The 14091-nt window shown below is 50.1% G+C and overlaps 1 protein-coding gene across 7 annotated transcripts in view; it reads right to left on the bottom strand.

Moving 5' to 3' along the window:
• Window positions 1–14091, bottom strand: part of LOC139061306 (calcium-activated chloride channel regulator 1-like) — a 210257-nt gene that overhangs the window by 136637 nt on the left and 59529 nt on the right. For all 7 annotated transcript variants that reach the window (XM_070541087.1, XM_070541093.1, XM_070541091.1 and 4 more), the window contains one exon: window positions 6100–6214. In XM_070541087.1, coding sequence (XP_070397188.1) covers window positions 6100–6214 — 115 coding nt within the window. The remainder of the gene's footprint in view (window positions 1–6099; window positions 6215–14091) is intronic.

Raw genomic sequence — 14091 nt, 5'->3', positions numbered from 1 at the left:
CATTTCATTTCATTTTTTTTTACCATAAAGGCCCCTTGATAGGGGTTTCCTAACACAGTTAGCGTCTGCGATAGGCGCTGCCTCAATCATGAGCCTTGCGTTTTCATGCGAATTTTTAGCCAGTAATTTTGTTTTACGGCATATATACCGAGGATACACATTCTCTCTTTTTGGATTTTATGATTATGCTCCTGCAGCATCACATTTGGGCACCTTCCCGTCTGTCGCACGTTTCGCTGCCCGCAGGAAAGCGGTATGCTGTACACTACTCTTTTGCAAATGACGAAACCCTTTCTGTGCGCATTGTTGCATGATTTTGATTGTCCGCTGACGGGGCGCGTTCTAGCGCATAAATAAGATAGCTTGTAAGGCGCAGAAAGAACGATGGCCTGTGGCCTGTGGCCTATCTTCTATAGTTTATGTGAGATAGCGTGAATATATTGGATAACCGCTTGATTCCTACAACCGGTATCACGTTGATCGAAAGAGTTTCACAAGATTGCAAGTTCTTACGCAGCGTCTCTGAAACGGAAACACTAAGGCAGCTAGGATAGTCAATAGCCTTAAAACGAGCTGCCTGCGAGCTGAAGCTCTCTTGAACTGAGTAGTAACAGGATTTCAGAAAAGCGTTTTTCAAGCAAGCCAGCACCATGCCGAGTTTGACCAATTTACAACGGGCTCGTGCAAATGGCAGCAGGGGTTTTTTAGCGCGGGGCTCATATTTCCAGCAGAAATGTCCGCCTGAAAAGGACAAGCTCAAATCAATAAACCTTTAGGCACTATTCTCAGACGTTCGTGAGTGAGAGCCAGCGATTCCAGGCAATCGATAAACAGCGCCAGTGTTTGCTGGAGGGAAGGATCAAAACCGACATCTTTACAATTCAACATGATAAGGTAATCATCGACAAACGGAAAACACTTTACCATGTGTACTGTACTGCAAAGAGCTTAAATTTTCTTATCTGACTGCACCAAAAACAGAACACTCAGAATAGGGGCAATGCCTGAATTAATGGAAACGCCGCTTTTTTTTCAGATAAACCATTCCGTTCTAATCTGCGAAGGTGGAGTTAAGGTAGATTGTTATAACATCCAGAAAACGGTTGACTGTGATTCCAGACTAATTCTTGAACGCCACAGCTCCAAATTAAAAAAGAGACTTCTTCATCGACGCCCGTAACCGCGTTATGGGGAATCGAATAATATAAATATTTATTATCAATAGCGAAGCACTTATACGGAGCATTAGTGTTATACTTAACATACTGAATGATCTGCGATGAAATATTAACCAAAATTGGGGCACTAATTAGTAGCACTTTGAGGTGAAGCTGGAGCAAACAGATATCGACGTTTGCCACGTTCCCCTTTCGGTGACACTAACGCGAACCGGCGTAAGGCTTTTGTGCGTTTTTGCTGAGACAAACTTTTGCGGGGCTGCGTTTTCTTTCTTTTCAACTAACAGTGCGAGTAAGCTTACATTTAGCTTGGTTAACATACATTTTGCTCTAGAGTTGGCAAGCTTCAGATTACCATCTGGCCGGAGGTTAAAAAGTGCTCTCACAGCAACTTCCGCTTTTCTAAGAAAGGACGCATGGCGTGTGACATTGAACAGACCTTCATTGTCTGGTGCCAAAAGACGCAGGTTGTTACTCTTTAGGTAAGATGTCCCTCGTCCAACAGGAATGTTTTCTACACGATGGGAATACTGACACACTATGTCGGCGCCTTCACACACAGCGTTCCACTTCAACCTCCGGAACCTGCTTCCGAACGTCACGAACCAACGTGACGAGTTCCGCGGGCGAGGTGTGTATTTGGATGGCAAACTTAGGGCCTAGGGCGAGGGTCGGTCTGACAAGGTCCGGTAGGGAGACGCCTTTTTCTGTGTGGACCTGTCCGGAAGATTGATTGCGAAGCGGCCGGTTACGACGCCGGAGGAAAAACAATTCGTGCCGCCATGTGCATTCCACTGAGTTGTCTATGAGAGTCTTCAATTCGGGCCTCTGCTTCATTTTGACCTGACGGCTTCCAGGACCGCGGGCCACCTGAACGTGCACGGAATCCCGGCATAATCGTGCTTGCCTCAGCGCTTTGGAGTGCAGGATGTTGGAGACCATTTTCCATGTCCGGCGGATGGCGAAAGCTACCGACGAGAACTAGGACGTGTGCGTTAGCGAACCGTCCATAGCCCTAACTGTTAAATAATTTGATTACCTGGGATCTGTACGCAGGAGGCCGCCTTCGGCCTTGACGCGCTCTTGTAGACTTGTGGTGAGAATGTTGACTTGCACGATTGTATCTGATTGTGATTAGGTGCGAAAGCGTATATAAGCACGGCCTTTTTTAATAAACGCCATTTGGAAGTTGGCGCGTGTCCTTTTCGTCGTATTACGGTCCACTGTCCACTTTTGCATTGGTTACGTCAGTATGGAATACCAACTGGCTCGGGGTCTCACAACCTACTTCTGTCACCGTGGCGCGCAAGTCAAACTTCGTTTTAAACGCCACGAATCCCATGTTGATGCCTACGACGCGCTAAACGTAACAGGACACTAAAGGCAAATACTAAGTCAAGTTAAAGTGATATATTAGAGCTCAAGGATCTTTAAGGTGTCAATATTATCACTAATAGCTTTGATAATAGAGCAATCAAGGCAACTGGAAGATTATTAGAGACTCCTCCGGGACATTCAAGTCCTTGCCAGATGACGAAAGCACTCCTCAGTCGAATTCTGTCACTAGTACTCAACTAATTGCTGCAAGAAACATCGTCGTATTGTATTATGAGATAAAATAAAATGCTGCTTTTTCAGTTCCATTTCATGTTTAGAAAAAAAGAAACTATTGATATTACCGTCGACAACGACGTTGGCGGTCGAAAGGTTTCGTTTTCACTGCACTATGCGCCGCCCACGCTTTCGCGTTTCAGTATCTTACTGATCGCGAAGTGCATCGCTGGTTTTGCTTGCTCGCGAAACTCGCAAAAACCGCAAGTAGCAGAGAATTCAACTTCGATGTGATGTCGCGGGATGCCCGAGCGGTCTACGCCACTTGACCTTTTAAAAAACAGCTGCAGTGGCGAATCAGCCGCTCTGTTATGGCTCGGTTCCGCCGTCTGTCGGGCGCCGCTTTTCTCACTGACGGCAGCAAAGGGCGGTGATGGGGTACGCAACGTCATCACTCCCCCAGTCAGCTGGCAGGAGATCTGAATTTCGAAAACATTATTTGGACCCTTCAGATACAATTTTCCCGTAAATAAAGTTTTTTCTTGGCCCGAAACAAGCATTGCGAGGTTTCTGGAAAGCTATTTAAGCAATTCACCTCCACCCAACATTTGCCTCTAGGGTCCCATTAAGCCAAACGCGGTTGTCCTCAGCCAGCCGCAGTGCGCTTAGCCCGTGTAGTGGTGGCGGCACTACTCGGCGGCCACGCCATCTGCGCTATGTTACCGACCGCACCTATCCATAACAGACGTCTGAGGGCCTGACAAAGAGAGCGCCCCATCAGGACATGAAATGTCCAGAAAAAAGTGAGGACAGGGCGTTCTCTTAAGAGAGCCTTTGAGAGAAAGGCGGCTTCGCTATCCACTTGTTAGCTCCACGCACCGCCTGCGGCAGCAAAATTTGGCTCAGATATTCGCAACAGCGTATGCAACCCGCGGATTGCGTTATTTCAGCAAGTGCGAAGAGTTGTACAGGGCCCCTTTAAAGGCGATGCTTAAGCGTCCTGCCAAGGGTTTTTTTGTCGCACCATAGAATATTATACCGAAAAAATCACCGACGATTACGACACTCCCTAATACTAGATTTTAGCGCAATTATATACATCTTTTCATTTTGCTTGTTAATTTTTGTATTACGGTTATATAGGTACATGGTTTATATTAGAACCGGAACGCTGTGAGTAGCACGCTTTGTTTCCATACAGAAAACCCGAGTTTCTCTGGCACCATGTCGTAGCAATAGCGTCCGCACAGCCCGCCTTGCGCGGCACTATGCTTCTCACGCCTTCCCTCCACCATTCAAGGGAGCGGCCCTTCGCAGCCGTGAAATTGTGCTACCAGTGTCAGCGGAGACAACACCCAAGGCAGCCTCACGCCAAACTTGCCTCGTAGCCATTCGCTATAGCCTCTTGCTGGAATAGTGATCCCCGTACGCTTGTTCCACGGATGCTGATACCTCAGCAGCTGACGCCGCCGATCAGCGTCGGCCTCCCAAACCTACGCCATACTGGCGCCCCTCCCCCCAAGCGCAGGTGAGATCACCCACGTAGCGGGGGATGCTGTGGATGTCGGCAACTCGGCTTATGGAAGGCCGTTGCCCCTCCACTCCTCCTCCACTTTCCGCCTCGTGGTTTCACTATGTCCTCCACCTCCACATTCCTCCTCGCGCTGTTTTATTTCACGCTGCGCTCAGCGTTCGCTCTCATCTTTTGCTATGCTCGTTCGCTAGGTTAGCAGGTACAACGACGGCGAGGCACGTCGTCGTTCAAGGCAGGAACGGGTCTCTAAGAGCTGCGCTATAATACGTATCCCTCAACTTGTAGAAGGTTTGTGAACGTTTCATAAACTTCTGGTCGCAGCGCAATGTAACATTGAAGCCTGCAGACATCTTTCTATTTTTCCCTTCGCAGCGGAATGTTAGCCTAGAGTTGCAAAACTATGTATACGGGCGCTGCATTGATTAGGTTTCTAGGCAAGATCTCGTGACCACGCCCCGCCATGTTTGTCGGAGTGGTCTTAAGTGGGAGGCTGACAGTCGGAAAACTGCACGCCCTTTCCGTTATCGATTCCTAGGATCGTTGAGTAAGGCTAATTTGCCTATGTAGACGTTATGCGGTAGCTAAAGAAAGATAAAGTTATCTAACAGCACGTATAACATGATGGTGCACGGCCTAGTGCAATAATGTATGACGAACCTTCGTAAATCTTCGGGTTTACAGATTCCCAGAAAACAACATTGCCTAATAAACTGGGCTGTTATAATTTTTTATCAGCAGAGTAAGGCATGACATGAAATTCATAATCATCAGCAGCAGAAGCAGCAGCCTGGTTACGCCCACGGCAGCGCAAAGCCTCTCCCATACTTCCCCAACTACCCCGGCCATGTGCTAATTGTGGCCATGTTGTCCCTGCAAACTTCTTAATCTCATCCGCCCGCCTAACGTCTTGGCGCCCGCTGCTACGCCTCCGTTCTTTTAGAATCCAATGAGTAACCCTTAATGACCATCGCTTATCTTCCCTCCTCATTACATCTCCTGCCCATGCCCATTTATTTTTCTTGAATCCAACTAAGATGTCATTAGCTCGCATTTGTTCCCTCACCCAATCTGCTCCTTTCTTATCTCTTAACGTTACACCCATCATTTTTCTTCCAATAGCTCGTTGCGTCGTCCTCAATACAAGTTGAACCCTTTTCGTGAACCTCTAAGTTTCTGCTCCGTTGGTCAGTACTCCTAAGACAGAGCTGTTATACACTTTTCTCTTGAGGCAAAATCGCAAACTGCAGTTCTTGATCTGAGAACTCCTGCCAAACACACCCCAGCCGATTCTTATTCTGATTATTTCAGTTTCATGATCCGGATTCTCAGTCACTATCTGACCTAAGTAGATGTATTCCTTTACCACTTCCAGTGCATGGCTACCTATCGTAACCTACTTTTTCTTCCGAGACTGTTAACATTACTTTAGCTTTCTGCAGATCAATTTTTAAACCTACCGTTCTTCCTTGCCCCTCCAAGTCAGTGAGCATGCAGTGCAGTTGGTCCCCTGAGTTACTAAGCAAGGGAATATCATCAGCGTATTGCATGTTACCAGGGTATTTTTCATTAACTCTTATCCCCGATTCTTCCCACTCCAGGCCTCTGAATACATCCTGTAAACACGCTTTGAATAGCATTGCAGATATCGGTTCTCCTTGCCTGACGCCCGTCTTTATTGGGATTTTGTTGCTTTCTTTAAGGAGTATGGTGAAATTACCGCTTTGTATCAGTTTAACCATGTATGTCATTTTAGAGATCCGAACGCAATTCTTCAAATTCGCGCTATATTCCGAAAGGTTAATATTTAGGAGCAGCGCAGGAAGCAAAGACACTTACCTTCATACTACCCGAAACGTCAAGAACAAGGACAGCCCGTAGGCTTGTGCCAGGTTTCTGCTGAATTTCATCAAACTGCACCACGATGGGCTTGGACATGTTGGGCGGAGGAAGGCTGAAGGCAAGGAGGCAGGCACGGGGCAATAGTCACTTCGCAAGAAATATATGGATATTGTTAAGGTATGGCTGTGCGAACACTGGCGAAGAGAAGGCGAATATATGGAGAGCCCTACGGGTATAGTTTCTCCCTTTAAAGATAATATTTCTTTTATTTATCTACGCAATTGTGCAGCGACAAAAATGATGGAAACGCATCCTCAATGAAACAAATATATATATCATCAAAAGCGCATTTCCTTTATTAATGCAAGCCTTTGTATGCCTACATTACCAAGCATTAGAGTTTGTTTTATCTGCTTAGTCTAGCTTTACAATGCAAAGGTTTGAGGTTTGTCGCACCTACTTAGTTTTTCGTCAATAAAGCGGTGTAGCATACTATTGCACAATTTCCACAATCAGCCCTCTCTAGGCTGGAAGCCACCCCTGGATTCGAGAGCCTACATGCTAGTCTTGTGGTTGCACACGGCCTCCAGAGCCTAAAGCTTCATAGCAAAGGGCGCCGATTCAAGCGACGGTAGAATGCGTGATCACGTGTGTCGTGTGGTAGGGGTCTATGCGTCTGGCCGTCTTCACTGGCAGCCCTGTAATCGTGATGGTGCAATACGTCGTGCATATTTTAATCTGTTGTATTGTCTTGATTACGTTGCTTCTCAAAAGCGTCGCATTTCAGATATTTGAACATAATCATATTATGTTCGCTCTACATTGCTTTTATCAGAAGGAGGGAGCAACCGCTAAAATCTACAGTTAACGTAGCAGTATGACGGAGGTGGCCGGCTTCTTATTCGGAAGCAATGCACAGCTAGAGATTGCAAACATGCTTCAGACACGCAAATGTAACGAATATTTCACTCATTTATGTCTGCACAAAAATCATATACAGACCCCTAGGTTATAAATGAGTGCGAAGAAATAGTGACTACGTACATATATTTCTGCTATAGGAGCGCTTGTAGACCTAATCTATACTTAGAGAACGTAGAACCTGATAAATGTTTAGTCATATTGACACGTGTATTTATATTTATCGGGCGACCAGGTTTCGCCGCCTAACAAATCTTATCGCACAGCGCGGGACGCGCTTGCATGTATCCGAAGTTTCTGGAAAGGTATCGATGCTTCTATCCGCTGGTTGTTGTCGCCGAACGTTATGTTATCTGATTTAATCGCCTGACGCGAATGGTGTAGAACTTTGTGGAAGGCACGCGGGTCCGAACGATTAGTCTGGAACATTCGACGACTGCTCTATAAAAGCCGACGCGCTTGACCCGCTGATCAGATTTTCGACGATCGCCGACTGTGTTCGCCGGTTTCGTTGTGCTATAAGTGTAGCCTGTTTTGTGGGCACAGGTTCGCCCAATAAAAGCTAGTTTTGTATTCCACCGTACTGCTTCTTTCTTCGCCGTCACTACCACGTGACATCTGGTGGAGGTGCTGGACGTCCATGTACCGGACGCCCCCGACAAGCCGTAATACAAGCCCGGACCGCAAAGACAACACCAGCGCCGTCCCGGAACATCGAGCAAGCCGCCGTCTTCAACAGCTGCCCCCGGAGCACGGACTTCTACCTGAGAAGACCAAGAAGATTGTGGACAAGGCAACCCCAATGGCAGCCCCAGCATCCCCCATCGTGCTGCAGCAGCCCAGGGAACCTCCGACGTTCCGCGGATCAACATTCGAGGACCCGGAAACCTGGCTCGAAACGTATGAGCGGGTCGCTAAGTTTAACAGTTGGGACAGCGACGACAAGCTGCGGCATGTCTATTTCGCATTGGAAGACGCCGCCAGGACGTGGTTCGAGAATCGGGAAGCCACCTTAACGACGTGGGACCTTTTCCGAAGCGGCTTCTTGCACACGTTTACAAGCGTCGTGCGAAAAGAGCGAGCCCAAGCTCTACTAGAAACCAGAGTGCAGCTGCCAAACGAGACGATCGCAATCTTCACGGAGGAGATGGCCCGTCTTTTCCGGCACGCCGACCCGGAAATGTCGGAAGAGAAAAAAGTTCGCTTCCTGATGCGCGGCGTCAAGCAAGACCTTTTCGCCGGACTTATTCGTAACCCACCGAAGACTGTGGCTGAGTTTTCTGCAGAGGCGTCGACGATCGAGAAAACTCTGGAGATGCGCACCCGGCAATATAACCGCCAGGGGCACACGCCGCAGTATGCCATCCAAGGACTACGTTCGGACGACCTTCAAGAGACCATCAGAGCCATTGTGCGAGAAGAACTGCGCAAGGTCCTGCCTTCGTCGCAGCCTCAAGTGGCATCTATCGCCGACATCGTGAAGGAAGAGGTGCACCGATCCCTTGGCGCTCCTGAGGTGCAACCAAAACCACCGCAGCCGGAAGCAATGACCTACGCCGCCGCCGTCGCCCGCCGTCAAGGCCCCCCTGCGCGACCGCGCCAAGGTCCTGCAACACCGCAATTCCGTCGTCCACCGCCGCCGCCGCCAGCGCGCCCACCCGTCGCCCAGCGCACCTATACGAGGAAGACGGACATTTGGCGAGCCCCCGACCACCGCCCGCTCTGCTATCACTGCGGAGAAGCCGGCCATGTGTACCGCCGATGCCCATACCGCGACATGGGACTGAGAGGGTTCGCCGTCAACGCGCCGCGTCCACAGCTTGGGGAGCGCCCACGTGACATTGCCGATTACCTAGCCGCCACTCAGTGGAACTCTCGACGACCGTCCCGTTCGCCGTCACCAGGCCGCTACCTGTCACCGCAGCGCCGTCCATACACTGGCCCAGCCCGGGGCCGCTCTGCGAGCCCATACCCGGAAAACTAAAAGCAGCAACCGATGGAGGTGCGGTTGCTGTTCGTCGAACTGACGAAGATCCTCCGCCGCCGACGAAGACGACGAAGACATCATCTCGACGACATAACGACACGCCGCCGTCCCGACGAAGTCTGGAAGCCAAAACTACACCGACGAAAGACGACTTGACGACGCGACGTTCCAACCTCAGTTCAACACGACGCAGCCGTGATCCAACGCCAAGACCTAACTGCAATGCCAGACAAAGAACAACCGACCTCGACGTGCTTCTCGACGGCCACGCAGTCACTGCCTTAGTCGACACAGGGGCCGATTACTCCGTAATGAGTGGACACATCGCCGCCCAGTTGAAGAAGGTTAAGACCGCATGGGAAGGCCCTCAGATTCGCACCGCTGGAGGACACCTCATCACGCCGACTGGGATCTGCACGGCAAGAATAACCATTCATGACCGGACTTACCCTGCCACCTTCGTTATCCTCCAACAGTGTTCACGAGACGTCATTCTCGGTATGGACTTCCTGGACCAACACGGCGCAATCATCAACCTGAAGTCGAAGTCAGTAACGCTGTCGGAAGATAAAGCAATGCCGCCGGAGAGCCCTCGTAGTCACCACGCCTTGAGTGTGCTCGAAGATCAAGTGAGCGTCCCGCCTCGCTGCAGCATCGTTATTTCGGTCAGCACCGAAACACCCGCTGACGTAGAAGGCGTCATTGAAGGCGACCAACGTCTACTGCTAGACCATGAAATTTGCGTCGCAAGAGGGATCGCTCGACTGCATGGAGGGAAAACTGAAGTGTTGCTGACAAACTTCAGCCAGGAGTTCAAGCACATCAACAAGGGCACGACGATCGCGTACATCGAGGAAATTCTGGAAACAAGTAATGCGTTTGTCCTCTCGGATTCCGCCGCATTTACCCCGACGACCATGGCTCCCGAACCAGACTACGACATTAATCCAAATCTCCCTATGATTAAGCAACAGCAGCTCAGAAGTCTGCTCCGACGATACAAAGGCTGCTTTTCGACCTCATCGCGGATTCGACAAACACCAGTCGCCAAGCATCGCATAATCACCGAGGAATGCGCTCGCCCACTCCGTCAGAGCCCTTACCGAGTTTCGGCGCGAGAACGTGAAGCTATAAGAGAACAAGTCGACGAAATGCTGCGCGACGACATCATCCAGCCGTCGAAAAGCCCGTGGGCATCCCCTGTTGTTCTGGTAAAGAAAAAGGACGGAACCCTACGTTTCTGCGTCGATTATCGTCGTCTGAACAAGATCACGAAGAAGGACGTATACCCCCTCCCACGGATAGACGACGCATTAGATCGGCTCTGCAACGCTAAATACTTCTCGTCCATGGACCTAAAGTCTGGCTATTGGCAAATAGAAGTCGACGAAAGAGATCGCGAAAAGACCGCCTTCATCACCCCAGACGGCCTCTACGAGTTCAAGGTTATGCCATTCGGACTGTGCTCGGCGCCTGCAACGTTCCAGCGCGTGATGGACACGGTTTTAGCAGGATTGAAGTGGCAGACCTGTCTCGTATACTTGGATGACGTCGTCGTCTTCGCCGGAAATTTCGACGTTCACCTTAGGCGGCTGGCAACAGTACTAGAGGCCATCAGGTCTTCAGGACTTACTCTGAAGCCGGAAAAGTGCCGCTTCGCTTACGAGGAGCTTCTATTTTTAGGCCACGTCATCAGCAAATCTGGAGTCCGCCCCGACCCGCAGAAGACAGCTGCCATAGCAAAGTTCCCACAGCCCATCGACAAGAAGGCAGTGCGTAGATTTCTTGGCATGTGTGCCTACTACAGGCGATTTGTCAAGAACTTTTCACGCATCGCTGAGCCGCTGACGCAGCTAACTAAATGCGACGTCGAGTTCAAGTGGGAAACGCCGCAGGCGGAGGCATTTCAAGAACTCAAACGACGCATGCAGTCGCCGCCCGTACTTGCGCACTTCGACGATCACGCCGATACCGAAATCCACACTGACGCCAGTAGCCTAGGCCTCGGCGCCGTCCTGGTCCAGAGAAAAGATGGACATGAACACGTGATAGCTTACGCTAGCCGGTCGTTGTCAAAAGCTGAAGGCAATTATTCTACAACCGAAAAGGAATGCCTCGCCATCGTTTGGGCTACAGCGAAATTTCGCCCTTACCTATATGGCAGGCCATTCAAAGTCGTCAGCGACCATCACGCCTTGTGTTGGCTAGCGAATTTAAAGGATCCCTCAGGACGGCTGGCACGGTGGAGCCTCAGACTACAAGAATACGACATCACCGTAACATACAAGTCCGGACGAAAACACTAAGACGCCGATTGCCTATCCCGCGCCCCCATTGACCCGCCGCCGCAAGATGCCGAGGATGACGACGCCTTCCTTGGAATAATAAGCGCGGAAGATTTCGCCGAACAACAACGAGCGGACCCGGAACTTAAAGGCCTCGTCGATTATTTGGAAGGGCACACCGACGTTGTCCCCAGGGCATTTAAGCGCGGATTATCTTCCTTCACGCTTCAAGACAGTCTACTCGTGAAGAAGAACTTCTCGCCAGTCCGCGCCAATTACCTTCTTGTTGTCCCGTCAGGACTTCGTCCAGAAGTATTGCAGGCCCTACATGACGATCCGACCGCTGGACACCTCGGATTTTCCCGGACACTATCGAGGATACAAGAAAAGTATTATTGGCCGCGCCTGACCGCCGACGTCGCCCGTTATGTCAGAACATGCCGAGACTGTCAGCGACGCAAGACACCGCCGACAAGGCCAGCCGGATTACTACAGCCAATCGAGCCTCCTTGCCGACCATTCCAGCAGATCGGGATGGACTTGCTGGGACCCTTTCCGACGTCAATAACCGGAAATAAGTGGATCGTCGTGGCGACGGACTACCTCACCCGCTTCGCTGAAACAAAAGCACTGCCGAAAGGTAGCGCAGCCGAAGTGGCGAAATTCTTTGTCGAAAACATCCTGCTGCGACATGGCGCCCCAGAAGTCCTCATCACCGACCGAGGAACGGCCTTTACAGCGGAGCTCACCCAAGCCATTCTGAAATACAGTCAGACAATGCACAGGAGGACAACGGCTTACCACCCGCAGACGAATGGTCTTACGGAGCGGCTGAATAAGACCCTCGCCGACATGCTAGCGATGTACGTCGACGTCGAACACAAGACCTGGGATGCCGTCCTGCCGTACGTAACATTCGCTTATAACACGGCGGTGCAAGAAACAACACAGATCACGCCGTTCAAGCTGGTTTACGGCAGGAATCCGACGACGACGCTCGACGCCATGCTGCCGCACGTCACTGACGAGGAAAATGTTGACGTCGCTAGCTATCTCCAGCGCGCCGAAGAAGCCCGACAGCTCGCCCGCCTGCGGATCAAGAACCAACAGAGGACCGACAGCCGACACTACAACCTCCGACGACGCTTTGTCGAGTACCAGCCCGGTGACCGTGTTTGGGTTTGGACCCCTATACGCCGACGAGGACTGAGCGAGAAGCTTTTGCGTCGCTATTTCGGACCGTACAAGATCATCCGACGTATTGGTGCACTGGACTACGAGGTCGTGCCAGACGGCATTTCGCTGTCACAGCGGCGCCGCTCACGACCTGAAATTGTCCACGTTGTGCGGTTAAAGCCATACCACCAGCGTTAACGAACTTTGGGACTTCGCGTAACTGACCTTTGGACTTTGTTTCTTTTCGTTGTGTTGTTACTTCTGTTTAATAAGTGTCCTTTTGTGTTTCGCTCTCTTTGTAGCATCGGGACGATGCTTTTTAAGAGGGGGGTATTGACACGTGTATTTATATTTATCGGGCGACCAGGTTTCGCCGCCTAACAAATCTTATCGCACAGCGCGGGACGCGCTTGCATGTATCCGAAGTTTCTGGAAAGGTATCGATGCTTCTATCCGCTGGCTGTTGTCGCCGAACGTTATGTTATCTGATTTAATCGCCTGACGCGAATGGTGTAGAACTTTGTGGAAGGCACGCGGGTCCGAACGATTAGTCTGGAACATTCGACGACTGCTCTATAAAAGCCGACGCGCTTGACCCGCTGATCAGATTTTCGACGATCGCCGACTGTGTTCGCCGGTTTCGTTGTGCTATAAGTGTAGCCTGTTTTGTGGGCACAGGTTCGCCCAATAAAAGCTAGTTTTGTATTCCACCGTACTGCTTCTTTCTTCGCCGTCACTACCACGTGACAATATGAAGATACATTGTAATAAAGCAATGAAACAACAAACGATATTTTGGAGCCTAATATATATCACAGTTCGAGTTAAGCATAGAGTGAAATAAAGGTACACACACACACACGCGCACACACACACACACACACACACACATATATATATATATATATATATATATATATATATATATATATATATATATATATATATATATATATATAATGTAACAGATACGAAAGGCACGGACGATAGAATAGCAGGGAAGACGAAGAAGACGAATAGTTAGAGAGGCCGAGCTGCGCTGCTATCACGCTACGATCTTCATCTATCCCCTGTAAATAAAACCATTTCTTCGCAACTCTTCGTAACAGATGTGGTGAAGGTGCGGGGTAATCGACACCCGAAGACGGAGGCTGAACCAGAATTTCTTCGACGGAGCCGTCGCATTGCTGGACTTCCACCGAATTCACCGGAGCTGAACATGTCCCACGACGCAGACGAACACCGGCCCATTCCAACTGCTGCCCCGACAAGTTCTGTCCTGCAACTGAGAGATGCACGTGCCTTCGCCGGAAGATCGGACGAAGACGTCGAGGAATGGCTCATCCATTATCACCGGGTGAGTGCCACCAACAAGTGGAACAGCACTGCTCAGCTTTCGAACGTCGTGTTCTTTGTGACGGATACTGCGTTGCTGTGGTTCGACAATAACGAGGAAACCTTCACAACATGGGGAAGATTTGTTTCCGAAATCAAAGAGCGATTCGGCGACTCCGCGACGAAAAGGAAAAGGGGAGAACAGACGCCACTGCAACGTGCGCAAGTGCCAGGCGAAACCTGCACGACCATGTGTAGGATGGTGGACTCTGGAATGTCTGAGGA

This window comes from Dermacentor albipictus, chromosome 6, assembly GCF_038994185.2.
Source record: "Dermacentor albipictus isolate Rhodes 1998 colony chromosome 6, USDA_Dalb.pri_finalv2, whole genome shotgun sequence".
NCBI classification, from domain to species: Eukaryota; Metazoa; Arthropoda; class Arachnida; order Ixodida; family Ixodidae; genus Dermacentor; species Dermacentor albipictus.
This window is presented reverse-complemented; position numbering and strand designations above follow the sequence as displayed.